The following is a 27,583-nucleotide window of genomic DNA, read 5'->3' as shown; positions in this document are numbered from 1 at the left end:
TGATAAGCTAAATTAGACAGAAGTTACAGCTGTTCTAGCACAGCTCACGTGCAGCTCACAATGACCCTAAAGAAAGATTTAACACAAAGTTGCATCAGATGAAGCGAGACAAAAGCAGACTTTCACATTTCTAGTTTTCCAACCAGCCTGATCTCACAGAAATATGTTAAATGACTTAAGAGCACATTATGCTGTGCTGTCAGGTAATCTGTTAATATACCAAGTCTGCATCATAAAACAACAACAACAACAAAAAGTTCCTCGGGAGGTTTGGAGTGGTGGCTGGTGCCCTACAGATCGGCAAAGCAGATTTAGAGCTGGTTTTTGTTTTAGAGGCTGAAATAAAACACAAAACTCTCAGTCAGGAGACTCGGGTTATATGTCACCACCCTCAATCACTAGAGACTACAGTAACCTGAATCTAATGGGTTCTGTTTGTATCATAACTCATGCATAGACAAACTTCTGGTTTAAAGACTCGAGAAGAGGAACGTCCCGATTTCCACTTTTTAGATGGTCGCCATTCTCATTGAGTCTTCTTCAATTTACTTAAATTAACCTACCGTGACACATAGTGGTTAATTTTACTGTAGTCTCTGAGTTATAAATGGATCACCACTATTTGAGAGAAAGGTTTCACAGTTTCCTTAATACACTTTATTAGATGGAACAGAAAAGTTTCAAGCCAAAGTCTGAGACACATACTTCCTCCTCATGGTCCACGGCAGAATTAATCAGCAGAGCTGCATGTGGTCTACATGTAGCACTGTGACCGAGGGAGCTGGAGGTCAAAGGTCAAACTGTGTTCACTGGTTTACAGCGGGTTTTTATTACAGAGTTATTTGATATATTTACCAAACCTGTTCACCTTCTAGCCTCCTCCTATATAGAGCTGGTTATCTAAAAAGTTGCACAGAAAACACACTCTCTCTTTCTCACACACAAACACACACACCTCAATTGGAACACATGAAATAATATTGCCCTGCGGCCCCCCAAACAGGTCTGGACCCTAATAAATGCTTTACACTTTGAAAGAACAGCAAGGTAGCTCAGACACCTTTGAGCCTCCCTCAACGTACAAACGCATACACACACACACACAGACAAACACACACACAGGCTATGCCTGGTCACAGGTCAGGAGCGCTTGTAGTTCTCTGAGGTAAAGGAAAGCATAGCCGCTTGAACTTGTAATATGCTCCTCTCTCCCCTGGTGCCACTTGTTGGGGGTTTTAGTGCAGGGGGAAATTACACTAGCTCCCCGTGTGTCGGACTCATGCTGAAAATCAGGGCTACACACCCACAAACACAGACACACATGACCAAACAGCTAAGCCTCAGCGTGGCTGAGACAATAGCTGTATGACAGATGAAGCGGTGGTGAATGTGTGGGTGTTACCTTTATTGCAGAGCATCACTAATAACATTTTTTTTTAAACAGTGGTAAGTCTGAGCAGTCCAAATATTAGATGCTAATCATCTAACATTCCCATTGGAGGCAGAGAACAAAGGACATGACCTGACTTTCTCCAGTGAACAGCACACAAACAATGCCATACAATTAATCTGGTAAATCTGTAGTGTAGGCCTAATCGCGCGCACGTATGTAGGCATAATCGTGCGTCACAATGTTGGCTCTTTCCTCACCAAAACGAACTCAACATATAACGTAGACCACGAGTCAGATGTGAGCTGAGAGATAATCGTTGATATGGGGCAAGAGAGAATGAAACTAATAAAAAGGCAGTGTATCAAAGTATCGCAGCTGAGCATTAGTCACGTGAGGGCAACTACGCCACAACTCTGGTGTTCTCTAAATGAATCCCCCTCGTCCCGCGCTTGATTTATGGACCTGTAAAAACACACGTTGTTTTTAATCTACTGCTGCCTGAATCTGCCTCTCTAATGAAATGTGGATCTGTGTGTGTGTCTGTGTATGTGTTGAAGGGCATGCATGTGTGGGTGGGTGTGCGTTTGATAATGATGTATGGGCTAAGGTCTAATTCTTTGAGCATGAATTTTCTCTCTGATAAATATGCATCCAGTTACACAGACTGATTAAGCTGTAAACCAGTGTTAACGCCGTGTCACAGCACATACAAACACGCAGACATACATACTTACATGTGCACGTGCACACATGCACACAAACAACTTCCCAGAAAATAATGATAGCTGTGCCTGGGGCAGGATTATTCGGATGCCTGAAGCAGTTCACTGGTATCATTCCATGAGACCAGACTGCAGAATATACCCTATAAAAACAAGTCAAAGGCTCGGAGACACAGCCATATAAGCAGAAAACACTTTGCGCAGTCAAAAAAGATGGCATGCAGAGTTCAGCATCAAAATCCAACTGCATATATTGACTGTGGAGAAATTAAATAACAGAGCTGCAGGTATGTATTGCTTTTTAAAGGCACATCTTTAAAAGGGTCCAGTCTCATCCGGCTGTAATAACATCATCCTTTTATTTCGGAGAGCTTTGTGGAAAGTGGAGATGGACGACCAGCCTGACTTTGAAATTTGTAACTTACAGCGTCAGAACAGTCGGATATCCCAGCAGCTGACGTGTTATGACACACTTGTCTGTTCATTAGTGAACAAATCCCAATGTCCTTCTCAACCGACACACGCTACTAACATTCACAATCTCCTTCTTCTCCGTTTTCACCCTCTCCTCTGTCTCATATGTGAAATGCAACCAGACATTGTAGGGCACCGAATACACTCATTAGGTTCCCATCTCATGATGACAAGAGACAACATCCGACAATTTCAATCTCACAGAGACATCAAACACAGAATTACATGTAATTAGCCTACTGCATCGCCTGTGAACTTTATCTCGGGATCTGAGAGCCTATGCTAATTTCAAACTGCGCTAAAATGCTAAAAAAGCTCGGGGTAATGGCAGATGAATGTTACAGGCCGTTGCCAGATGGCTCCTGCACTCGACATTACTATGCTTGCTTGTTTGGCAGACGTCAACTAAGCCTCGGTCTATTTGACTGCAGTCTATTACAATTGGCTCATCTCTTGATTTAAAACATTAGAGTGTGTGCTGGACGTGTCTCTCTGTGGTCAGCACTTCTCAGACTTCAATAATAACATTCTCTGCTGGCAGACAGAAAAAGAGAGAGACAGAAAGAGGGAAAGAGATCCAGGCAACCTCTCACCTCTCTCATCATAAGAAGCCCTCATCCCAGGGCAATGGGTCCTCCTTCAGAGGGAAAAGTGAAAGAGAGAAGGATGGAAATCTGTCAGGTTCAAACAACAAAGAGGTGCTGCCTTACACATCCTTCCTGAACCCGTCCCCTTCAGTGGCAGTGACATCATTTAAATCATTTAAATCCTCCCCAACATGACCTATGGCAAGTGACCCATCATTCTAACGCTCACACCTCCTTGTGAGACGCCCGCTGAAGTGCTTATTTAGCAGAAAATATCAACCGGCTAACTACGTGATTTATTCAAAATTATTCCTCCACGGTGCTCCCTCACACAAAGCATTTGCCCATAGTTCACTGTGGTCCAGGCAATTAGGAGCAGGCCACACCTCTTCAGGAGACAGAGCACCTGGCTACGGCAGACAGACATAAGGAGGAACAGAGCTGAGCGGCACACAGCTTTTCACGGTGGGCTGGAATAACTAAGCAGAGCGCTGAGGGAGAGAGAGGGAGAGAGTGAGGAATGCAAGCCAGGCACTTTAGGATTCATTTAGGTTCCCCATCTCCCTGGTCACTTTATTAGCAGTCTGGGAAGAGTGATGCATGTCCCAAAGCTATGCAAAATGCATAATTAAGCATTTAAATACACACCATGCGAATGTGTGTGTGTGTGTGTGCACTGTTCATGTGAGGGCACATACATACTGAACCTGAGGAGCGTATTGCAAAGATGCACAATCACACACTGGACTACTGTAAAACTTCACGATATTCAACTCTTAAGGTTGTTGTACTAATAGTCTCTACTACACAAAGCCTCCTTTAGTATTCCCACAAGCTAAACTAGAGCCGTCACCTGTGTAATGCAAAGAAATCCTCAGTGGTATATTACAGTAACTCTTATTGCTGTTCCTTAGCCCTGTGTGGTCACTTGCTGGGGAATAAATTTGAGTTAAAAAAGGGGGGGAGGGGGTCTCCTCATCAAATTTACATATCATGGGTGCACCTTCATTCAATCCATCCTTTCTGCTCTTAAGCTAGAGTAGAAAGTAGTTAAAGGCATGGGACTGGGGGATCCTAATTCGCAGGCAGAGCTCAAGTAGAAAACAAGCAAATAAGCAAATAAAGAGAGATGAGAAGTTCTCCCTGGAGAGGCAGATTCATGCTGCTAATATGCAAAGAAACAGAACGATTTGTACAATCCTGGAAATAAAAGAGAACCACCTCTACCTCAGTGATTTAGTGGATGCACCTGAGGAGACGATTGGGTGAGCAGAGGGAGGCGCAGGTGTAATGTTGCTGTGGTCCGGAGACAACCTAAGGGGCTATTTAAGTACAAGTCTTGACATCACCAGCAACAATCTCCGTTGGATTTATCTGAGCTCCAACAGTGATATGTAAGCAAAACCCCACACTGAAGAAATTGCCTCATTTCTAGATGAGAAAGAAAATGCGTATCTCCCAGTGTTACACACACATATTGAAAGAATGGGGCAGGAGATGACAGACAGATTGGTGCAGCATCTCCAGGGATTGCAGATGCTGTGGATTGTGGTGAAAAGTTCATTTCCTGGTCCATCTACATTTCTACCATCACGAATAGCCATGAGCTGCGGGTACAGACTGATAGAATAAGTGGTGGATATGAGCTTCCTCCAAAGGGTGTCTGAGCTCACCCTGAGAGATACGGTGAGGATCTCAGCCTTTCAGGAGAAGCTCAGAGTAAAGCCTTATACATCAAAGGGAGCCAGCTGAGGGGGCATCTGTCATAAGGGCTTCCCAGGTGAGGTATTTTGGGCATCTAAAAGCAGGAGGAGAGCCAGGACAGACAGGACAAGCTGGAGGAATTAGGTCTCCCAGCTGCTGGCACTGGTTGGGAAGGTCATGATTGTCTATTTCTGTCTTTAATTTTTTTTTTTTAAACATATTTTGCAACTACTTCTTTTCCTCAAATATTTTTGCATTACTTTTTTTAAATCAACATGTGGTCATATTGCTTTACAACCTATAAGCTAACCTTTGAATAACAAAACAAATTAGAAGGACGTGTTGTTAACAACCACAGTTATAAAATTGTATTTCTTATTAATATTATTTAATTTTTATTTTTAATTCAGTTTAGTTTCAGTTAGTTTCCATATTTTTTAAAGTTAGTTTAGTTTTTTATTTTTATTTGTATTTCATATCTAGTTTAACTTAAATTTTAGTTAAGTATAATAATAACCCTGCTAACAATCTAACCAGTAAAACGTGTGTTATGTGGTGAGATTTCATGCTTTTTACAAACTGAATAAACTTTCAAATGCGAAGACCACTACAGGTGCACAGAACTCCTTCAGTAAAAAAATAATAATAAAATAAAATTAGGTAAAACCAGCAAAGTGCACACATCTATACATGTTGTTGCTCCCCAGAAAAAAAAGAAAATATATATGAGCAGTATTTTTGCTTGATATGTTCATCTTTAATCGGCATCCTCCCAGAAGAGGTTGATGTGGGGATACCAGTGTACCAGTGTGAACTCGCATCTGCAAGATAGAGGATTTGAAAATGATTAATTATGATATACTGGTTACTCTGGGAGCAGAAGAGAGTGCTCCAGCCCTGCTCACTGACCTGGGAAATGGGCTGCAATTTCCTTAATCATTTAGGAAGATAAAGGAGGAGGAAAAACTGGTAGGGGTCTGAAAGGTGAGTGAGAAGGGACTTTTGAGGCCCTTCTAAAAGAAGGGAAAATAAAGGAATGATGAAATGAGGGGAGAAGTGAGGAACACTGACTAAAAGAGCAGCATCCTGAGGCGCTGGAGGGTCTGCGACGGACCAGGTCAGCATTTCACAAGTGTCAGTTCATGTTGGCCCAAACGAGAGAAGCCGGGTTATAGCGTGGCATGTCATGGTGGCCAGCGGGGCACAGGGCCTGTCAGACTGACACACAAGGTTATGCACTGCGCAAATGGACACACGGAGGCACGCACACAAATTTCCAAACCGGTGTGATTCAGGTTAAAGGTAGAGTGGGGGTGACGGCAAAGGGTTTGAAAACCCTGCATGTATCCCAACACACAGAGTCATGCAGGGAAGATTTCTAGAACAAATGTGGGACTCGTGTAGAACTTTGCCACCTCATACTGCCGTATGTAGGCCATGACGCATAAACATGTGGCATTATCTTATAAATCATAAGCCACCAGCAGGAAGAAGCCAGTGTGCCTCGGTAAGATGGTGCATCGGGAAGTCATGGGAACACAGCATTATGTACTCACATCAAGGTTGGACTGCCTTCTTCCTGTCTGCCTTTTAAAACATTTTCCATTTCCACTTTGTTAAAAAAACAAAAGATTCAGTTACTCCACCTGAAATAGCAGGTGCTTGGAAAGGAACATCCTGTGCCATTGATTCGGATCTTAATTTATCCTACAGCAGCCCGCAAAAAAAAGGCATATATACATATATATCTATAGATCTAAAGGACTGATAACAATGGCAAAGATAGCACTGCATGGTAGAGGGTAGAGGGGTACGAGTGCATTCTCTGCCTGATTTTCATATTCAGTGAAGGACTGTCTGTGTTTTAAACTGTCTGCCTGTCTGTATAAATGACCGCTGCTTATCAGCTCTCTGCCTGTCTTGCTCTTCCTCTCTGGCCTGTGTTAATGTTGCTGTTTGACATTGCAAGCAGCAGGCTTTTTTTTCTCCCAGCAGCCTCAGTGGACACTAGGCTTTAGCCTAATTGGTTCCAGAGCAGACCCTGACAGAACCTCTCCTCAGCGGCACACAGCCATATTAACACCCCACCACCCCAACCCCTCCCACCCTGACACGCGCACACACAACAAAAACAAGCACAGCAATCAGTGACTAACTCGCTAATTAACGCCCTTACAAAGCATCTCATTAGCATGTTTTGTAGAGAGGGGCAATGGGGGAAATGAGCATTTTAGATTTAAAAAAAAGGGAAAGAAGTTACAAAAAGGACCTAGGCGCACGTGTGTGTATGTTATATTCTACTCAGGGGCCGAGGGCCTTGGTTGGCCCACCAAGCAGTGGTCTACATCTCAGGGGAGTCCATTACAGCTCTCTAAGGGAGACACTGGAATCAAAGATAAGCATAAATTTAAAGGCAATCAGGAAAAATACATCTCTGGTATGCAGACAACACTTTGGTTGTTAACCAGCAACTTAACCTGCTTTACACTGTGAGGGGAATAGGAGATGGGTAGGTAAAAGGCTATTGAAAAGAATGCATATAGTTAAAGCGTCAGGCAAAGGCCAAGAGCTGCAGTGCTTAAAAATCTGAACGAGGCTCCCTGGAGAAACTTAGATGACAATACTAGGAAATTAATGTGGATGTGCCAAAAACTGCAGTTCCACCAACGGCCTCTTGGGGCTGAATCCCAAAAGAAAAGAAATTCCCAGTGATTAAATATCTAATTTTACACCTGAAGAAACGTATTTAAACCCTGGCACTTATATATATATATATATATATAATATATATATATATAATATATATATATATATATATATATTATATATATATATATTATATATATATATATATATGTGTGTGTGTGTGTGTGTGTGTGTGTGTGTGTGTGTGTGTGTGTGTGTGTGTGTGTTTCAGTGTTTGAAGCCATTTTCCTCCGAAGTGATAACATTATAGTTTTTTTTGTTGGGTTTGTTGTTTATTCAGTTTATGATTTTATATTCTATTCCAGGCATCCAGGCATTGTTAGGAGAGATTCTGCTTGGAAAGACAAGTGTGGACGGTTATCTTAGCCTTCAGTTATAGTAAAAGACACTCTGGTGGATGTTTGGTAATGTTCCCTCTAAGCTGCGCACGTGCGCAATTGCGCACTGCTGGCACGGTCTCTGCGCACAGAAAATCTGCGTTTTGCACAAAAAAAAATCTAACCTGAATTGAAATTGAAATTAATACTTTAATAATTCTGTTTTGCAGTGTTAGTCATTATGGGATTAGAACGATGCCACCGTATCCCATAGACCAGCCAATAATGCGATTCACATTCGTATATACGCAGCTAATCAACGTTGACAGGCTATGACAGCGTCCTTATGTGCCGACACCGGTGTTTTAGCTAGCAAAGCGGCGTGGCTGATGTGGAGTGAAGCCACGTTAATGACAACGTGTACAACCATTGGAGATGTGAGCAGGACAGACGGAACAAGGTGTGGACTTTATACCAGTTTTGATTTTGTGTTGATAGGCCACGTAAAACCAGAGTTATGATTAAAAATATGTAATGTTTGGTTTTCTTCCTGAATACTATCGTTGTTTATATTTACTGCGGGAAGAAACGGTAAAAACTGCGTTTTATAAGGAAAACGCTTGAAAGCACTCTCCGCCTGCGAGCAAAAACAAAACCAAAAACCCCCAGCCTTTCCTATTGGTCGAAAAAAGTACCATGTCGACCAATCAAAAAAATGATATGGCAATGTGGCATCTAGTTGTTAAGAAACGGGGGGACGTTTTAGGAGTTGCGGCGGTGTTTAAGATGTGAGAGATTTGCAAAGTTTAGCGCAAATCTTGTGAAGTGAGTGTGTAGTGTAGTCAATAGTTTTGTTGTGTGTGTCAGAACAATGAGGCGACTGCTGAATGTTACAGGTTTTACAGGAGTGATACATCTCCTGTTGTCAGGCCTGCAGATGTCAGGCTGTTGTTCTCCTTTATCTCATAGTGGACAGAAATTATTTTTTGGAGTGGCACAAATAATTTGTGTGGCATCAAAATTAATGCAGAACACACACACACACACACACACACACACACACACACACATATATATATATATATATATATATATATCTGTTAAAAAGTTATTTTTACTTCCAATAGTGTTAACATACTGCACAGCTCAATGACTAGATTTTTTTACATTTTCATTGTAAGTGGGCTAAAGCAGTTAATTAAAAGTAGTCTAACATAAATGTAAATGCTGTAATTTGATTATTTTAATAAACCATGTAACGTGGATGGATTAGATGGTGGCGTGACCACAGTGCACACGTCTGATGTCGCTCACAGTGGTCAAAGGGATCGCTCAGGGAGTTTGTGTGTTCGCTCAGACACATTAAAAATTAGAGGGAACATTGATGTTTAGTCTATTCTGTAAATATATTATTTTTAAACTTGTTTTTAATCAGACTTACCATCCTATTTAATATTACTGTCAATTATGCATGCTCACTATAGCAACAATGTCAAATCCAGTTTTAAAAGCAGCAACAACAACAACAAGATTCCAGACTCAAAGCTCCAAAAGAGTAGTTTGAATGGGTGGGTGGCATCATAGTGTCTACATGCACTGGTGTGCGTGACTCAAACGATTTCGGCACCACAAATATAACTGTTGATGCATATCTTTATTATCATGCTTAACTCTTGTGCATTTTCTCCTACTGCCTTCCCATGTCCTTCTGTTCTACCTCCAGCTCCCATCTGCTGCTTATTCCCTTGGTTTTACTGTGGCTTCATCACAGTAAAGACAGCCCCCTTTGAACCCTATAAAGGCAACCAGCATCAGGCTTATTGTAAAACACAATCATAAGTTAAATGTTTATCCCCTCTCTGCCACTCTAAACTCCCCTAATGAGCCTGCTGGAGGGGTTTCACCTCACAGCTCAAATAGAGGCAGAGAAAACAGCACATTCAACTCGGATTAGGACTGCATAGGAGACGCCACTAAAGTCTAATCGGGAAAACAGTAACGAGCAATAACAAAGTTTAAAAAAAAAAAAAAAAAAAAGAAAGGAAGGGAAAGGAAGACAGAAAGAAAACTAATAAAAAGAAAGTTGGGAAAAAACAAGCAATATAATCACTAAAGTGCCAAACAAGCTCTACAACATAAAGCATTAATGACTGAAGAGTTAAATATGAAGCAGAAGTTCAGGAGCCACTCTTGGGAGAATACGTTATGATTGGCTGGGAAGGATGAGCCCTCCGACCCTGCTCTTCCTGCCTGTTCTGACCTGCCCCATTATCCGTCAGCGACCCCACTATTATACCTACTGTCGGTACACGGCGCTACGCTGAACCGCACCACCCTGCGCTGCGAGCGAGCCATCACTCTCACCCCTGAACAGCAACGCGAGCCCACACGCAGAGAAAGAGAAAGTACAGCGTAATAGTAAGCAGGTAGTTAGAGGTCAGAGGTGCTGCGCAATCGGGACAGCAGTTCCACTCCTGGCAGCCAGAGCGGAACTCTGAGAGGGACCTGGAAGTAGATATGATGACCTTTTGTACAGAGGACCCCAAAATATACCCTCTTATCAAAATGACCTTAACATAGGAGCATGGGAAGGTAAGCACAGCCCATCCATCATCTTAAAGATTAATCCTCCTCTCTATTCTTCTCCTGAATCTATTAATAATGTCGCCAGAGGGGGGAATTTGCAGCAAAGATTTATTCTGATATTGTGACTTTTATTCATTAGCCTATAACAAGGGGGATTCCTTGAAAAGGAAATATAGAGTGGGCTTAGGGAATGCTAATTCTCCATTCCAGCTCTATTTGAACTATACCAACCCCTATTAACTCAGTCATTAATTTTGCTGACAATCTGCATATGCTACATGCCAATGTACAACCAAAAAAAAAAAGGAAGATTAGCATTTATGGCACATAGGTCACAGCTGTTTATTCTTTAAAAGCAATCCTGGGCAGCGTCCATTTGTTAATTTACTAACATGGATAACTCTGTGGCAGGTGTGAAGCTTAAAAAAAAAAAATCAATTTGACAACAAAATCTGGTGCTTGGATCAGAGCTTTTCCTCACTCATTTAGTCAAAGTACTGGATTTCACAGAGTGGAGCAGCACTGACAGCCCCAGGGGCATACTTCAATTAGAGACTTTGGTGAGTTTAAACACTGCAGATCTACTCCCGCTCAAAGGCATTTGTCTCCCTCCCCCTCGCTTTTCCTCTCTCTCCCTCGTTTCCTCCTTCTCTCTTCATATCTACGCCGAGCACCCACTCTCCGTCTTCTTCAAGTCCTGCTCTCTGTAATCAACTCAGTGCTAATGGCTTATTCTTTCTGCTCCAGCACCCACATTTCACTTGTTTATTTTCCCACACTCGTAAATCTGGGGACATGTCACAAGCGCAGCGATATTAGAGCAATAATCTCAGGTAATTATCAGATGCCCTCTCACTTTTTCCTCCCTCTCCCTCTCTCCGTTTAACACTCTCTCTACTGCTTTAAAGAGAGACACTCATTCAGAAGTTTTTTTTTTGACTGCTCCTGTGAAATGTGGAAGCGGGGTTTGAAGCTTTAAAGCACACTCTTATAAAATAAAAGGCCTCTATTTGTAGCAGAGCCCTAAACAGGTAGGTTATGCAGTAATCTAAATTATAAATGTTATGCTTGACACAATTTGCACTTGTGAAGCTCCAAGTCCCGTATTTGTTTGAGCTTTATAATCTAAAACATCCAGTTAACACAAACACTCTTTAAACTATTATGTCACAAAAACAGTACATTCCACAAACCACAGCAAAAAGTAACCCATGGTTCAAGACTGGGAGGCGGCTCATATCCGCGGGATACGTGGAGCTGTGTCAGGAAGGACATCAGAGGTAAAATATTGTGCCAAATCAAACATGTGGGTCCAGCCACTGAGGCAATCTCTTAAGAATAAGGGAAGAGCCAAAAGAAGTTTTATAGTCAACAAAAAATTTCAATGTTTTATTTTCTTGAAAAATGTTTCAGAGTTATTATTGTATGAACAGGATGATGTTCAATGTATTATTGAACATCATCCTGCTGCTCCCTGCCACACATTGTGCAAAATTGTACATTTATTAAGTTATTTATATTTTACTATATTTTAATACTTTTTAAAAAATTAATTTTAGTATTTGTTCTAGTTATTTCTACTGTTTTATCTACTGTTTAGTCATATTCTGCATATACCGAGACCCAAAAAATTGCTTTGCTTATATCACATCAAATGTTTTATAAAAATTAAGCTCAGTCTGAAAATGTAGTGTCAGTGTAACAACAATAGGTTTTTTGGTTTGGGACCATTTTTTTCCACGGACAAGCCCTTTTTGGTGGGCTTCCTCATCCCGGGAAGCCTGAAATATCAAGTGTACATAGCCAAGATACTGAAGCTGAAGTTGTATCCATTGCTGAGGGAGTGCAACTGCGATTTGTGTGTGAATGGGTGAGAATTAGGTTTAAATTTGGTAAAAAAGTGCTTTAAGTGATCGGTAAGGCCAGAAAAGCACTACAGAAATCCCAGTCCATGTATGCTCACTAATACACGAGTGTGGCTCACTGATGTTTAACAGCTTATTCTGTCTAAACCTCAATAAGGAAGTTACTATAAGTCGGTTTATTGTTGGCGTCTTTTTATAGGATTTGTTTTTGTTTGAGAAAGACGTTGTAACTTAACCACACTTTCCAGCTTTTAGAGCTCCAAGAAAACAGGGGATTACTTAGACTGTCACTCACCCACTCTTCCTGAATGAGGCTCACCGCCTTGTTGGCACGGGTCAGGTTTCGACAAGCCAGGATCACATGGGCGCCATGAAGAGCAAAAGACCTGGCTGTCTCAAAGCCTGAGATGGGAGACAGACGGACAGGGAGACACAGACATGAGAAAAAGTCTACAGGCAAGCAACGCCTCAAAGATGAGGGTTTTTTTTTTCTAAAGATAACTTCAGATCCCCATCAATTTTTTCATATAATTTATTTCATTGAGTAACCCAGTGGTCTAGTGGAGTTAATCATTTCTCTCTGAAGTGATGAAACTGATTGAATTATTGTGGTTCACGACTTCTTCCTCTCGTCTTAGATAAAGTTTTGGATCTGACCGCCAACTCTCAATGAGGTATCGCCGCTCGCATAGAGTCAGAAAAACGGAGGCTGTTGTTAATTACGTTAATAATTATGGCAGCAATTATGAAAACACGGCTCGTAACTGAACTAAATGAGCAATCGAACAGACATGACATTCACGCTGAACCTTGGCGTGATATTTCAGGCACATCAAAGGGCCTCTGATAAGGACATTTCTCCCATGAAACGAGGTCCGCCGATATGCGCAGAATTTATCAGTCCAAGACTACTTCATGGCTCCATCCAAATCATGTAGTCACGATAAAACTGACAAAAACTGAAGATAGAGGGAGAGAAGTTCATTTCTAAATTACAAGTCTAAATGGGTCATTTCATCCCGTAGGTTGAATTAATTTACGAGATTAACTTTCTTTCCTTCACCGTATTTTTATTTCCTTTGACATTTACTACCCTTCATGTGTCACAGAAAAGTTCAAGAGCACAGAGTCGTGTCATATTTTTAATCCTACTTCTACATACAAACCTGTGTGCATGTATACACACACACACACACACACAAGCACATATCCACATGCAGTATGAGAGTCCTGACTGACAAAGTGAAAGGCTCAATAACTGATTGTGGCAAGAGGGTCTGAGTGGCAGAGCAGTAGGCAGAGTGTATCGGGTGGTGGATTAATATGGACTGTAATTAGATTATATGTCTTAATCTGATTTTCATTAAGAGCAAAACTGGGAGGCCTAATTGTGAGGAGAGCATTAAGGACTAATATCTATTAAAACTCAAAATTGGAGTGGGATTGGAAGCCCTTTCTGACAAGTGAAGCATGGAATGAAATTATATGACACCTTATTAGGTGTAATGGAGGGGACTGTGACTGTGAGCGGAGATCATTTCACTCACAGGAAATGGAAATGAAAATAAAAACAGCATGACAGAAAAAACAAGCAGAGTGACTGGTGGGGTAAAAATAGGCTTTGAATCCAAATGAGCGGCGGCGGGCTTTAGAAAATAAATGTTATGGTAACTTCTGAGTGTCACGCAAAGTGTCTGCGTTTTCACTTCGGCATAATCTGAACACTGCTTTTAAAATTGATAAAAAATTATACAGATGTGTGCGAAATGATTTTTACATTTTTTTTCCCCGCAAACGCAGCTTCATTTAAAGGCATTTTTTCCCGGTCTTTATAAATTGGACAAGACTACTGGCTTCTGGTAAACAACAACACCTCACACCGACTGGTTGTGTGTACAAAGCATGAAAGTGAAATTAATCGACACCAGTGTTTTCCATAATGGGGAACAAATTAGAATATGGCAGCGACAACAGCAGCAGCGCCGAAGCCGTGTATTTGCAATGACAAATAACAAGGGCTTGACATTAATTGTGAAATAACGAGTGTGGCGTTGCTGTAACAGAGACTCCCCGCCCTCTTGCCCGTGTTACCGGTGGAGAGGGCCGCGACGAAATTAGTTCCTGGTCAGGTGTACAACAAAGGGAGCCTGTTTCAGCATTGTATGCTGATGGTGGAACATGACAAGAGGTCAGACAGGGGTTTCTTTTGCGCTGGTGGATCGACAAACGCCATAAGCTGTTTTACAGCGCACGGGAGGCCCGCTTGGATGTGATGCTCACCCAGATTTTTCTGTCTAAACAGATGTAGTAGCTGCAGAGGTTTACAGAGAAGAGTCTGTAGATGGGAGGGGGGAAGTTTCTTTGAATGTGTTTATGTTCAATCTCAAGCTTTATAAAGTAGCAAGAATGCACTACATGGCTCAGCTATTGTTGAAAATGTGTTTTACTGTAATGTATAAAATGCATAAAAATGTGTAAAATGTCCATTAAGCTGTGAATGCTCTTCATGGTACATTAGGATCCTGGCCCTACTGATATCCCCCAATAATGAGTGTGATTTAGTGATTTCACGCTTTGTTTGTCCTCCCTGGCCCACTGCCCCTCTCTGGATCCCCCTCGTACACAGGTGTATTGGCTCAATGTAATGAGATCATTACCAGCCTCGTCAGTAAACGTGTTTATTTGGCAAACGGAGCCGCCTGCTCCTTCCCTCTCTTGATCTGCATCCAAAGAGGCATTTAACTAAAATAAGCTCTGCAGTACAATTGGGCAAACAGAAGTCGGTTCACATCATTACAAGACCTGTGGGTAAACATGTCGGGTTCCCACAATCCCTCTTTTCCAGAGCTGAATTTGTGCTCGAAAGACCACGAGAGAAAAAAAAACATGATTATGAACAGAGTACATATCGCCCAAACTCATTGAGTTACAAGGTGTTTTTAACTGAAATTGCATTTGGGCTATTTATGAGGCAATTAATAAACATGATAAGTATGGTTTTTATTATTATGTTTATTGCTGTTTATTGCTGTCTTCTGTTTGATTTATTTTAGTTGGTAAAGCGTTTAGAAATTTGTAGATTTTGTAACAACTTGCCACAATGTGACCCGACACTGCACTGTTACACGGCTTTATCCCACGTGCCCATCTCATCCCAGTTACTATAGATATTATATAACACATGCAGTATGTTTCTAAAAAATAATAAGTTAATAAGCACCATCTATTTCACTTTTCAACATAACTGTGATATACATAAACAGATATTCATATTCTATATTTATTTTATTTATTTTATTCTATTTATTTTATTCTATTTTTCACAGTGAGGTGAATTCCTTAGTTAAAAAAACGAAAAAGTAGTATTTGATAAACAACAGAAAAATTATTTGACTGTCAACTAATTATTTGAGCTCTAGTCCAAAACGAGTCTTTAACCTCCTAGAACCTGGCGTCCACATATGTGGACATCACATTTTGGGTTATTTAGACCAAAATACTCAATTTTGCTCTACAAGGGCCTGATATCCACTTACGAGGACATTATACTGCTTTTGTTCTATCAAAATTTTAAATGAATATCCTCATATGTGGCTCTCATTTTTCTCAGAAACAAAAATTAGGTAAAAAAATAAAAATAAAAAATCTGGTAATTCTTTGTTTTTACATTCATCGGGTCCCAATCAGCCCAAATATCAAAGAGAAATTAAAAATGCATGCCGTGGAACGGTTCGGGTCTTAGGAGGTTAATATATGCATGTGTATATATATGAAAGCAAAGAGTGGCCGGATTTGAGAGACATCTTCAAACTCCTGACCATCTCTGATGTCATGAGTGCACCTGTTCCTGCGGTTACCGTGTATTTCTCGCCCAAGAAGTGAAGAAGGGGACAACTCCCCCGCTCTTTCTGACTTTTAAGATCCCCTCTAATTCCCCTCCATTAGTCCAAGGGGAGGGAGATGTCACCCCAAAAGTGGAATGTATGGTTAGTAATTACAGCCCAAGGTTGAGCTGTTCCAGGTGAGAGCACTGGAGTGGTTCTATTACCCCTCCCTATCGCCTCCTGGCTCCCCCACCACCCCCACTACCACCTCACCAGCCATGCAGCCCTATCTAGCACCCGCCTACCCACCCACCCAGCCACCAACCCCCCTTTTCTTTCTCTGACCCTCTGTGTCAACCTCCAACTCCCAACACAATCTTTCATCATGGCCTCACAACACACTGGACACCCCTGGTCCTCCAGCAGTCAGCCTCACAGAGCGAGGAAGGAGGACAGTACAGCTGATAAACACATAGCGCACCAAATCACAAACGTGTACAATGATAAACACAAACCCCAGAGGCCTGCTCATGCACACATAGCTGCTGAGCATTAGGGCTATTTTCATCACTGTCATCAAAATCCCCCCCGCATTCCCCCGTCATGTAACTTTCATCCCCCTCATCATGTGCAGACTGTAAACTCGATAGGTCCATAAACTACTTGACTACACACAATAACCCAATGCCCCTTCATTTTATTTTACCTACAGCCTTTAAGCACATATATGTATTCCATCCTCTCTTTCTCTAACCACTTCAGTTCCATTATATTAGAGCTGTAATCATTATTGAACCCTGCTAGCCTCCAGCATTATACTCTCTGCACGTTACACCAGTTTGGGTCTGCATAGCAAATTTCATCTAAGGTTAATAAAGTTGAATAATTTGACTAACCAACCGGAACTGGTTCTTATTACGTAGCCAATAAACACATTCATCAGTGAGAACATGAAATGCCCGATGAAAAAATAAAATAAAATAAAACTTCCCTTTGATTTCCTCGGCGGTTCAGTTCACAAGTTGATACGGAGAAGGCAGCGCAGGACACTGGCCGGCCATTCACCCGGCGGACACACACACACACACACACAATGAAGACTTAATATAAACACAGATGCACTCTGGATGTCATCTAAACCACACGTAGTCACTGAGAGATGCTCAGAGACAAAAACACACACACACACACACAGACGCCACACACCATCCTCACCAGGAACATCTTTTTATCCATCTAATTCCTCCCACTATGAATAATGCATTTCCCTCCTTACTGAGGCTTGGGTTTAACGCATCGCTGCACGGGTCTTTAAGGAGGTCCTTATTCATAAACAGTAGTGCAGTAAATACCAGAGCTTTGCAACCAATTTAATGGCAGTTATGCTTAACAAATCTGCCTCAATCTAATGATCAGCCACAAAGCTAGGCTATGGGTTTAATCTGCACACAGAGGCTCCCGCAGCTCTGCGACTCACTGAATATGCTTAGGGATCTCTCCATCCAGAGAGAGGAGAGCACCAGCCTGACACTTAATCCTCACAACACAACACTGGGATCAACACAACTATGGAACATTGTTAGTCTTTCATGAATAAGAATAACATTGAAAGTCCTAAAACACTGCAGAGACAATGCATAGAGAGACTAAAACATTACGAAGCGCTCCTTTTTTAAATCCTCGCTATTCCCCGTCTGGACATCCTAAGTCTTTTCTGCTTCTTATTCCTACATTGACCCTGCACCTTAACAAGAAGACCACGTGGGATTTAGTGCATGCATTTAGACTGAGTAAAGCTTTGCAACTGTATGCACTGCTCAACAGCAAGACGCTCCATAGAAGGTGCAAAAAGTTCAGGTATGAAACACGTCAACACTGAAAAGCAGAATAAATAAAAACTTATTTTCAAACTCACAATTTCACTTACTGAATGAAAAATTATAATCTGTGAGAACTTTTTGAAAAATAAAAGAGATCTGCATAAGTAAAAAACACACTTGAACAAGTGTTTTCTTTCTTTTGTGCACCACACATGCTGAGCTGGACTAATTTAAAAAAAAGCAGGACCATTTTAGTTGAGTAAGACAGGAGGCGGATATGTTATTTCTGACCACTATTAAACATATGTCAACAAGTCACCTGAGAGACTGATGACCCTCCCCAGGTATTTGGACACATAAATGTCCATAAAAATAGTTCCCAAAGGAGCTGTCACTGGGTAAATAAGACCACGTGTCCTGAGATGGAAAATAGAAATACGTTTTTGTGCAATGTTGTGCAGTTTTATATTTAAAAAGCAAGTATCCTCATTCTGAACCCAGTGGGGGCTAGAGACATCAGGACAATGGCCCTTTAAGGACAACTGTTCCATGGACCCCTGGCCAGTAAATAACCTGAGAGTTAGTTGATAGGGGCGAATTAGAGCCAGAGCAGTACTGTGTAATGGGGATGGATAGGAGGCTCAGGCTTGGGTCAAAGCCGCTTAGGAATCAATGCAGAGGTACAGGTGTACAACCACAGGTCTATACGAGTAAGAAAACCTTTAAAAAGAAGGAGGAGGGAGGGAGACGGAGACGAGCGGAGGGGGGGGAAACAAACTACGACCATTCATTTCCATTATAACAATTAAAAATTGCCATTCGGGTTGGTACTGGTTTTTAATTTACAAAAGAAAGCAGAGAGAGGAAGACTAATGTTGTAAAGCGAGCGCAGTGATCACACTGGCAAGACAAACTGCATCACTGTCTCGCCTCCCAGCACTATTGCAGTGGAGCTTGAAGACTGGTCACAAAAACAGGAGGCGGTAATATTTCATGCATAAATAATGTTATATATGTGGTTTTCATGTTTATGTGCATTTGAAACTAAATTAAAATATTTTAATGTAAATTTTTTGGAATTAATTAATATCCTACCATTACTAATAAAAATGTCACATTTCCCGTGGAGGAATTAAGCACTACAGGAATTGGAAATAGCCTTGACACTTGGATTAAAACACTACTGATGCCATTAAAATGCTAAGTGGGTCCAACCAATTGGCATAACCACATTTCACTAAAGGAATGTCAAAGGAGTACATGAGAAGTAGCAATTACTATTAGAATACTGTTAATTATAGCTGCTGCATATTTAATATGAGCAAAACAAAGGTTATGTTAATATGGGTTCTAATAAGTATTCATGCACTATATAGTGTCAGTGTATTACCACTACTTGATGCAGTCTTTTGTGAAAAACTGCATTTTTTCCAGCATTTTTTTTATTAAATATATCACAACAAATGTTGAATGAGGATTATCTTTTTCATTATATAGTGTTTTTTTTTAATTAAGGCAAAAATAAGTACATGTAAAACAGCTAATATGATAACATTTTTTAATATCAATAGCATGCACATCACAGACCTCCTGTGCCCTCTTGTGGAGAAAGCTATTAGTAATTTTCTCCATTCATCCTATACAATTATCGCTCAGGCCAAATATCGGATGTATTTTAGAACTAATCCTCTATCCGCGTCTAGTGAAAGCAATACATTTGGAATGAGAGGCTTATGCACTTTTAACCTCTGATGCCTACAGTCGTTCTGCAGCCATAAATGTTCACGCTTTCTTTATTTTGATAATTATCCTTTAGTATCTGACTCACACTACACTTTGTTCTGGTAATCATAGGCATTCCCATTTTAATGTTGGCGTTTTTTCTTATTCTGGGTACAGATTTTCTGCATTTCACATGTTCATGTGCATTTTCCTTTGACGGATTTCACAGTAAAATTATTACTTTTTTAACTATACATAGAAGTAATCCTAACCCAAAACATTTTAAAAAAGTAATTTCTCACTAATAATGTTTTGATGGATGTCAGTTATATTTTTAATTGATGTTTGTTGTGAGTCTTTTAATTCAGAGACAAAGAAAAAGAAAAATAGGTTGAACAGATCTTGGTTTAGTGACGGTCACAGGTTTAATGGAAATACAGTCATCAGAGGTCATTTGATACAAGCCAATTATTATTATTATTATTATTATTATTATTATTATTAAGTGCTGAAACTGCCTATTGATCAGCTAATGAGTGTCTATTGTGTGTGGCAAGAATCTGAACCTCTTGAGACCTGAGCTCTTTTTAATTTCTCCTAAATGTTGGGCATTAGCTGGACCCAGTAAGTATAAAAACTAAGCATCATCTTTGAACAGAAACTCTTTTTTTAATTAAGAAAAGAACTGTATGTCCTCATATGGGTGCAATGGGTTTATATTACAGAGAAACACAATAAAGTCACCATTGTTTAAAAAAAAGTATAAAACACTTTTTAAGTATAAAGTGCAGTGTCCACATGAGGACGCACAGTGCCAGGAGACTAAACAATAAATCATTTTCATTTGTGTTACTTTTTAAAAACGGTGTTCTCTTAATGTGTGTAGAGATAAAAGACAGAAGAACATCAGGGTCAGGCAGGCATTTAAGTTCACAAGCTTCTTCCCTCAGTGAAGGTCCCCAGGCTGCTGTAAATCTATGTAATACAGTGCTGCCTTGCTACATCTCATATCACACACGTACACAGATACACACAGAGACACACACTCCCACACACAGTGCAATTACATTGCAGGGACTTTCGTTGGGACAAAGAATTTGAATATAAAGACAATTAACGATTTTATGTTTATTTGATTTTCCTCATGCTGTCATTATCTATCTCGAACAAAGAAGCGAGTCTGAACAAATGGCCAGGACTTGTGCTAATTTAAACTAAAGGAAAGAGGAAATAAATTTGTTTCCAGACCATTATATAGTGAGCCATGCATTTGCTGGGTACAAATGGACACCATTCATTACGGTTAACAATGACATCCAATTCAGCCCTGCTAATGAACTTCAATACAGTCATGTTCGGTATTAAGGAGTGATTTGTTGAGTCTAAGTGTATCATTTTGGAGGCTAATGTTGATGAATGCCCCGTTGTGAAGAGATGGGGACATGCAAGGAGTAGAGACAGTCTTGGCAAGCACCCTTCTGTTATAGCGTAATACCATATCACCACCTAGTGGTGTCATCACAGAAACACACATTACTGCAGAGTGATGGTTTCAACTTTTCAGAACGTTTGTCAGATAAAAGAAAAAGATAAATAAACATTAAGCTCACCAATGCCCGCATTGCCTCCGGTAATGAGGACAACCTTGTCAGAGAGGTCACGACCCTGCAGGATCTCGAGAGCAGCAGTGTTTCCATCGTACCGCTTCGGCTTCACCACCACATCCTCTACTGTAAATGCGTGACGTGGATCAAAATATGTGCTCCGCTTGTTAATGTGACTGAAAATGACAGAGGAAAGCAGGAATGAAAGCAGCAACGTAGTTTTATTGCAGTCAAACATTTCCACAAATATAAGGAGTTTGATCACAAGTCTTCTTACTCAATGTAAATTATCTGTCCTTTTTCATCAGTTTCCTGCTCCCAACCATATGGTAAGTCTGTAGAAAAAGACAGACATTTATTATTCTTTAATAGAAAAAGTTTGTAAAAAAAATAAAATAAAATAATCTCAGCTTTGCATACATGTGAACAATTCTCCAGGGAAATGAAAAACACAAGTGAGTAAAGCAAACCTCCAGCACAACGTTTCTTCTTTCCTGTCTTGGGGTGTTCCCACTGTGTCTTCATCTCATCATGACTGTTGGCACAAACATAGAGATTAAGAGTGAATGAAAAAAAAAATCCTTATCTTTACAATATACAGCTGTGGTCAGTAGTGTATTTACACTCATCATGGGCATGAATGTCATGGAAATTTAGGGATTTTAATTATTTCTTTGAACTGTTTTTTTTTTCAGGGTGGACTAATTATACAGTATGCATCTTTAATGCCTTTTTATATACAGGATGTATCATCACTTTGAAAAGTCTGGAAATAGACCCAAACTGTTACCGTCAATGAGATCAACTTTGTTAGAATAATCAGGAGCAACCCAGGAACCCCCAAGTCAAGTCAAGTCATGTTTATTTATATAGCACATCTAAAAGACATCAAGTGTCGGCCAAAGTGCTGAACAGAGGGATAATATAATAAAAAGAATTAAAATAGATAAGATGAAAACATTATAGAAACATTGTGAGACATCCATATATGTTTGTAAAAAATATGTGTACATGCAAATATGCACATACATATACGAAAATGTACACATTCACACACAAGCACACATACGTGAACATAAAATACATGTATACGTGTATACACATGCAAACACAAAGACTAAAGCACGCCATGTACTGGAATCTGCTGGTACATCAGCATCACTGTCCACAGTGGTAAATGGTAAATGGCCTGTATTTGTATAGCGCTTTTACTAGTCCCCCCTAGGGACCCCAAAGCGCTTTACAGTTTCCAGTAATCCACCCATTCACACACTGGTGGAGGCAAGCTACAGTTGTAGCCACGGCTGCCCTGGGGCAGACTGACAGAAGCGAGGCTGCCATATCGTGTCATCGGCCCTTCTGGCCAACACCAGTAGGCGGTAGGTGAAGTGTCTTGCCCAAGGACACAACGACCGAAACTCTCCGAGCCGGGGCTCGAACCGGCAACCTTCCGATTACAAGGCAAACTCCCAACTCTTGAGCCACGATCGCCCGGTGAAGTGAAGTGAGTTTTACATCACCGTGGCCCAAGAGGATGCCAACCAAGAAAGAAGCCACCGCTCCAGAATCGACAAGCCAATTGCCTTCTGGATAAAAAAGACAAAGATTTAGCGTTTTGATCACAATGATCAGAGGTATATTTTGAGCAGTAAATGTGGTGCTTTTAAACCTGAGAGCACTGTACCAGCTGTCACACGTGGTAGTATCATGTTCTGGGGCAGTTTTTTGCCAATGGTGCTGGTACAGAAGTTGGATAAACTCATCAGGAAGGTTCTGGGATGCCCCCTGGACCCGGTGCAGGTGGTGGGAGACAGAAGGAGTCTGGCCAAAATAACATCTCTGATGGTCAGAGTCTCCCACCCCATGCATGTAAATGTTGCTGAACTGCAGAGCTCCTTCAGTGACAGACTGCTGCATCCTAGATGCATGAAGGAGCGTTTCTGCAGGTCCTTCCTCCCTGCAGCTGTCAGACTGTACAATCAAAACTGCTCCCAACAAACATAGAAGTTTACATCAGCGCTGTAACTTGCACTATTTTATCAACCGATTCACACTACAACCTGGGTTTGCCTCTTATCTGTAATTAAATTAATTACATTAATTTAATTTTAACAACTGTACAGTACTCTGTTTTTGGTAAACTATTATCCTTGATGTAAATATGTAAAAAAATAAATAAAATAAAAAAGTGAATGTTTCTGTTCCGTGTCCTGTTTGTTTGTATATGTGTTTTTCTTGCTGCTGTTACAACAAAATTTCCCCTTGTGGGACAATTAAAGGATTGTTCTATTCTATTTCACACTGCACAAAGTGGACTGAATAATGAAGAAATACTACATCCAAATTTTTCAACTTCATGTCAAACCAGCCATTGCTCCCAAACACATCAAAACATGTTTTTAAGAGATAAAGCAGGCTAACACTAAGGCTCTAGAATGACATTCCCAAAGCCTGACCACTAATCTACTTAAAATTTGTAGACTATGTTTAAAAGCCAGGTCTGTGCAAGGAAGCCAACCAATTTAAATGAACTCTGCCAATTCTGCCAAGAAGAGTGGTCAAGTATCCAGACAGGAGCTTGTTGACAGCTACTAAAAGTATGTCATTGAGCTGTTACTTGCTAAGTTTTATATACTGAACATATTTGAACCTGGAAGTAGATTTTTGAACTTGTGTGGATTTGAGAAAATCCTAAATAAATTCAAACAGTTCAAAGAAATCAGCAAAAGCCCCACATTGACTCCATGACTCCTCATGCCCAAGATGAGTAGAGATTCTGGTCGATGTTGTCATGATAGCATCACACAGTTGCTATAGATTTTTCAGCTGCACATCCAAAATGTACATTTCTAATGCATTATCCCATTACTGAGGAGGGTTGTGATTTTATATTTCAGCTTAAGTTCACAGCATGGCAGCTAGTGGATAGTGACACTACAGCAGGATAAATCGAGATGACAAACTCACAGACTTATCAAAGACTAACAACAATTAGCACAAACCCTACAGTGAAATGAGGACGGCACACTTTATAACACAGAGTTTACATTTCAGTTGGCAGAGGTTTTTAACAAGTGTAGCTAGCAGGCTGTGTTAGCCAGGTGCTAATAGAAATGGCATGGCCCTGATGTCAGTAAGTGTTAGGACTGAACTCATACACAGACATGCTTGCTGATAGCGTTAATGGTGAGATCTCACTTACTTTGCATAGTAGACCCAACCATCTTTAGTAGACCTCTCCTCCCATCCAGGTGGTAACTCATCCTCACTATCTGTATCGTCCATACCGGCGTACTTCAGAGCTGCCATAGCTTCCAGTGAATGATGAAAATCAGAGAGAAATATCTGCTCTGGAGAATGAATGCAGATGTCAGAGAGCGCAGAAACACGGACACGGCGATCGTCCAGCACTTCCGCAACAACACGATGACGACTGCCGAACTGCATTTTGGGACATTGAGGCGGTAGACCATATGCTTAAGGATCCGGCTTTTTGTGATTCAAACGTTTCCGGTGTTGTGCCAAAAAGTGATTGTCTGCCAAAAACTGATTTCCGGTATTTGCCAAAAACTGATTGCTCGTATTTAAATTGCTATAAGTAACTTGTTGGGCTATAATATGTGAAACATATGTCAAATGCATCCCTCATGGATGACATAAAGTCATATTGAGCTACAAACAACATTAGTGTAACAAGGTAGAAGCCGCAATCAGTCTTTGGTAGTGACTTTTATATAACCTTTATTTATGCCGTTAAAAAAAAGTCTAATTAACATTAAAAATGTCTTTTGTAAGAAGTAGTTGGACAGCAGAAATGGCTCAAATATTGCAATAGTTCTGTAAAAATATTTAAAGTGGGGATAAAGGACCGGATTGGTTATAATGTAAGTACAATAACACAGAGTTGTAAAGATACTAGAAAAAACAGATAATTTTTTAATTCCATATATAGCCCCTTTGTAAACGCTGTTCACCGAAGTCTATTTACCAACATAGATATTACACATAAAAAATACACGCAAACATTGGAAATCAGTTTTTGGCAGGCAATCACTTTTTGGCACAACACCGGAAAAAAGATGGCAGCCAGAAGCCAGAACTAAGTCGAAATTTCGAGTTACTGTCTCAAGTTTAATATCGTTGGGGTTTTTTTTCCATAAACTTAAAGGCTTTATGTTAGAGAACACTGGCTGGGTTTTCTCTCAGCCTTTGATCTGGGTATATAAATTTTAAAGCTAGTAGGAGAATAATGCTGGGAGATGGTGGAAGTGGGCAGATAGAGCTGTTGATTTATGTAATCAAATAACTCAGGCCCACTGAGTTATCTACACAGCTAAAGTTTTCTGTTTTTTTAATCTCCTCCCAACCCTTTTATTCTACACTAATTAATCACCTTTCCTGTCATAACTACGCTTTTGTACACATTTCAGACATCTATCAACCAAAGAGGTCACCGTGCAGTTGGGCACGTTTTACCAGTTTTACCTTTCCTGTCTATTGTAATAGAAAAGTAGCCTACAGACTATCCAAGAGGGCCAGAGGAAATCTGAACAGATGACAGCCCTAAACCTATTGGGGACAAAGGTAGCATTAAACCACCTCATTAACTAGTCAACACAGTGGAATGACACGTAACAACTAACAAAAGCGAATTAGTTAGAGCTATTCTGCCTCTAAATGTTCACACGTTTAAATAAAAACAATAAATGAGATATAAACAGGTTTCAGATATAGCTAAATTAAAAGAAACGAGTTGTGTTCTGTGTTTTTTTGTATTTCCATGCCTTGAAATTTGACAACTGCCAATGTGACCTAACCAACACAGCTGTTCCCATCAGCTCAGTAGCTCTTTTGTATGCAAAATCTGTGGCCGTCTCTTGCTTCTCTTATTCCTGCCACTTGACCTGCCTGTTGTGTCTGTTAACCAGTTTGTGCACTTGTTACATGTGTCTTGTCCGTCTGCAGAGTCTATGTTTTCCATAGAATGGCTGCGAAATTTCTGTGGAATAGCGCACGGTTGAACTGATAATAAAAATATAAAACAGCACAAAAATCACAGTGATGTACTGAACTGTGGGATGACGTAATCTCATTTCATAAAGGATGATCCAGTACATCTTATACAAAAGGAGATAAAGAAAAGGAAACACTAAAACACTTGATCCCTAAAGGATTTAGCAGGACTGTGCCTCAAAGTCTGTGGATATGGAGACAGGGATTAGGAGTTATAGACTCAGAACAAGGTGTTTAATTCCTGTTTCAAGTTTCAATATGTTTTGGTCAAGCTCTGGTGCCACTCCAACAACAGCACCAAGAGCAACAATTAGGATTTTTAAGGAGCTATTGGCAGGGAAAGAGAGATTTTGTATGCCCATTGCATGAAACGTTGCAGTTTGGAAGGAGGCCTATGTTGCCCTAGCCCAGACTGCACCACCCAAAGAATGTCTTGCAAACAGTTCCAGGCAGCCTGCCTCTAACCAAGATTCAGGTCAGAAAATGTGGTTGTTCTCTGATAATATCTAGATGAAACTTCCCAGGACCATTTTAAGAGACCATCACCCATCTTTCAGTGTTTCCCAGTTAAAACATAGATCATGTAGTGCACTGTTCCCTGTTTCCAAACCCTTCCACCTGATTGTTTCATAATTTGCCCTCACTGTCCAATGTCGGATGTGCACTGCCACAGCCACTACTCAGTGGAAGGGTTAGTGACCGTGGCCAACTTATCTTTGTTGCCAGCCAGTCATTGCCATCTTCAGCATCATTCACTAATGTGTTTCCCCCTGCGTGGCAGCTCTATATTCAAAATCATTTGTCCGATAAATCCACACAGCCACACTCCTATCTGTATACTCTCTGCTCCACTCAGCCACTTGATTATTCACTCCCCATTGCTTTCCACCTTCCACCTCCCAGAGAACTTGATAGGTTTGTAGCTTAAACCTATTCGCTGGAACGTTGAAGACAATTTAATTACACAGCAAAAGCAAGACACGAGTAGGCAAAGTTCTTTATGTTTCTCGTTCACGGGAGAGAACTGGACAAACGCCGTCCCTTCGCTTGAACCCAGTTGCTCTCGTCCGCTCCCCCGTAACACTGCTCTTTTATTGAGGTTACATGAATATACATAGGTTCATTAACATATGACGTCTACATACACACAAAGAGTACCTTGCATGCATCGTGCTTTGTGTAAGTATGTGTGTGTGTGTGTGGGGGGGGGGGGGGGGGGGGGGGGGGTCAGTGTGTGACCCCATAA

The 27,583-nt window shown here is 40.7% G+C and overlaps 1 protein-coding gene across 1 annotated transcript in view; it reads right to left on the bottom strand.

Moving 5' to 3' along the window:
* The window catches only part of wwox (WW domain containing oxidoreductase), a 131,337-nt gene extending 106,566 nt beyond the window's left edge, over positions 1–24,771 (bottom strand). Inside the window, exons 1-5 of the mRNA XM_006789486.3 lie at positions 24,527–24,771; positions 21,795–21,859; positions 21,602–21,659; positions 21,331–21,500; positions 12,650–12,756 (exon numbers count right to left, since the gene is read on the bottom strand). Coding sequence (XP_006789549.3) covers positions 12,650–12,756; positions 21,331–21,500; positions 21,602–21,659; positions 21,795–21,859; positions 24,527–24,771 — 645 coding nt within the window. The remainder of the gene's footprint in view (positions 1–12,649; positions 12,757–21,330; positions 21,501–21,601; positions 21,660–21,794; positions 21,860–24,526) is intronic.
* Between the last annotated feature and the right edge of the window lie 2,812 nt (positions 24,772–27,583).

The sequence above is a fragment of the Neolamprologus brichardi genome, chromosome 7 (assembly GCF_056152115.1).
Source record: "Neolamprologus brichardi isolate AB-2024 chromosome 7, ASM5615211v1, whole genome shotgun sequence".
NCBI lineage: Eukaryota > Metazoa > Chordata > Actinopteri > Cichliformes > Cichlidae > Neolamprologus > Neolamprologus brichardi.
Note: the sequence above shows the minus strand (reverse complement) of the source record. Positions and strands in the feature narration are given on the sequence as shown.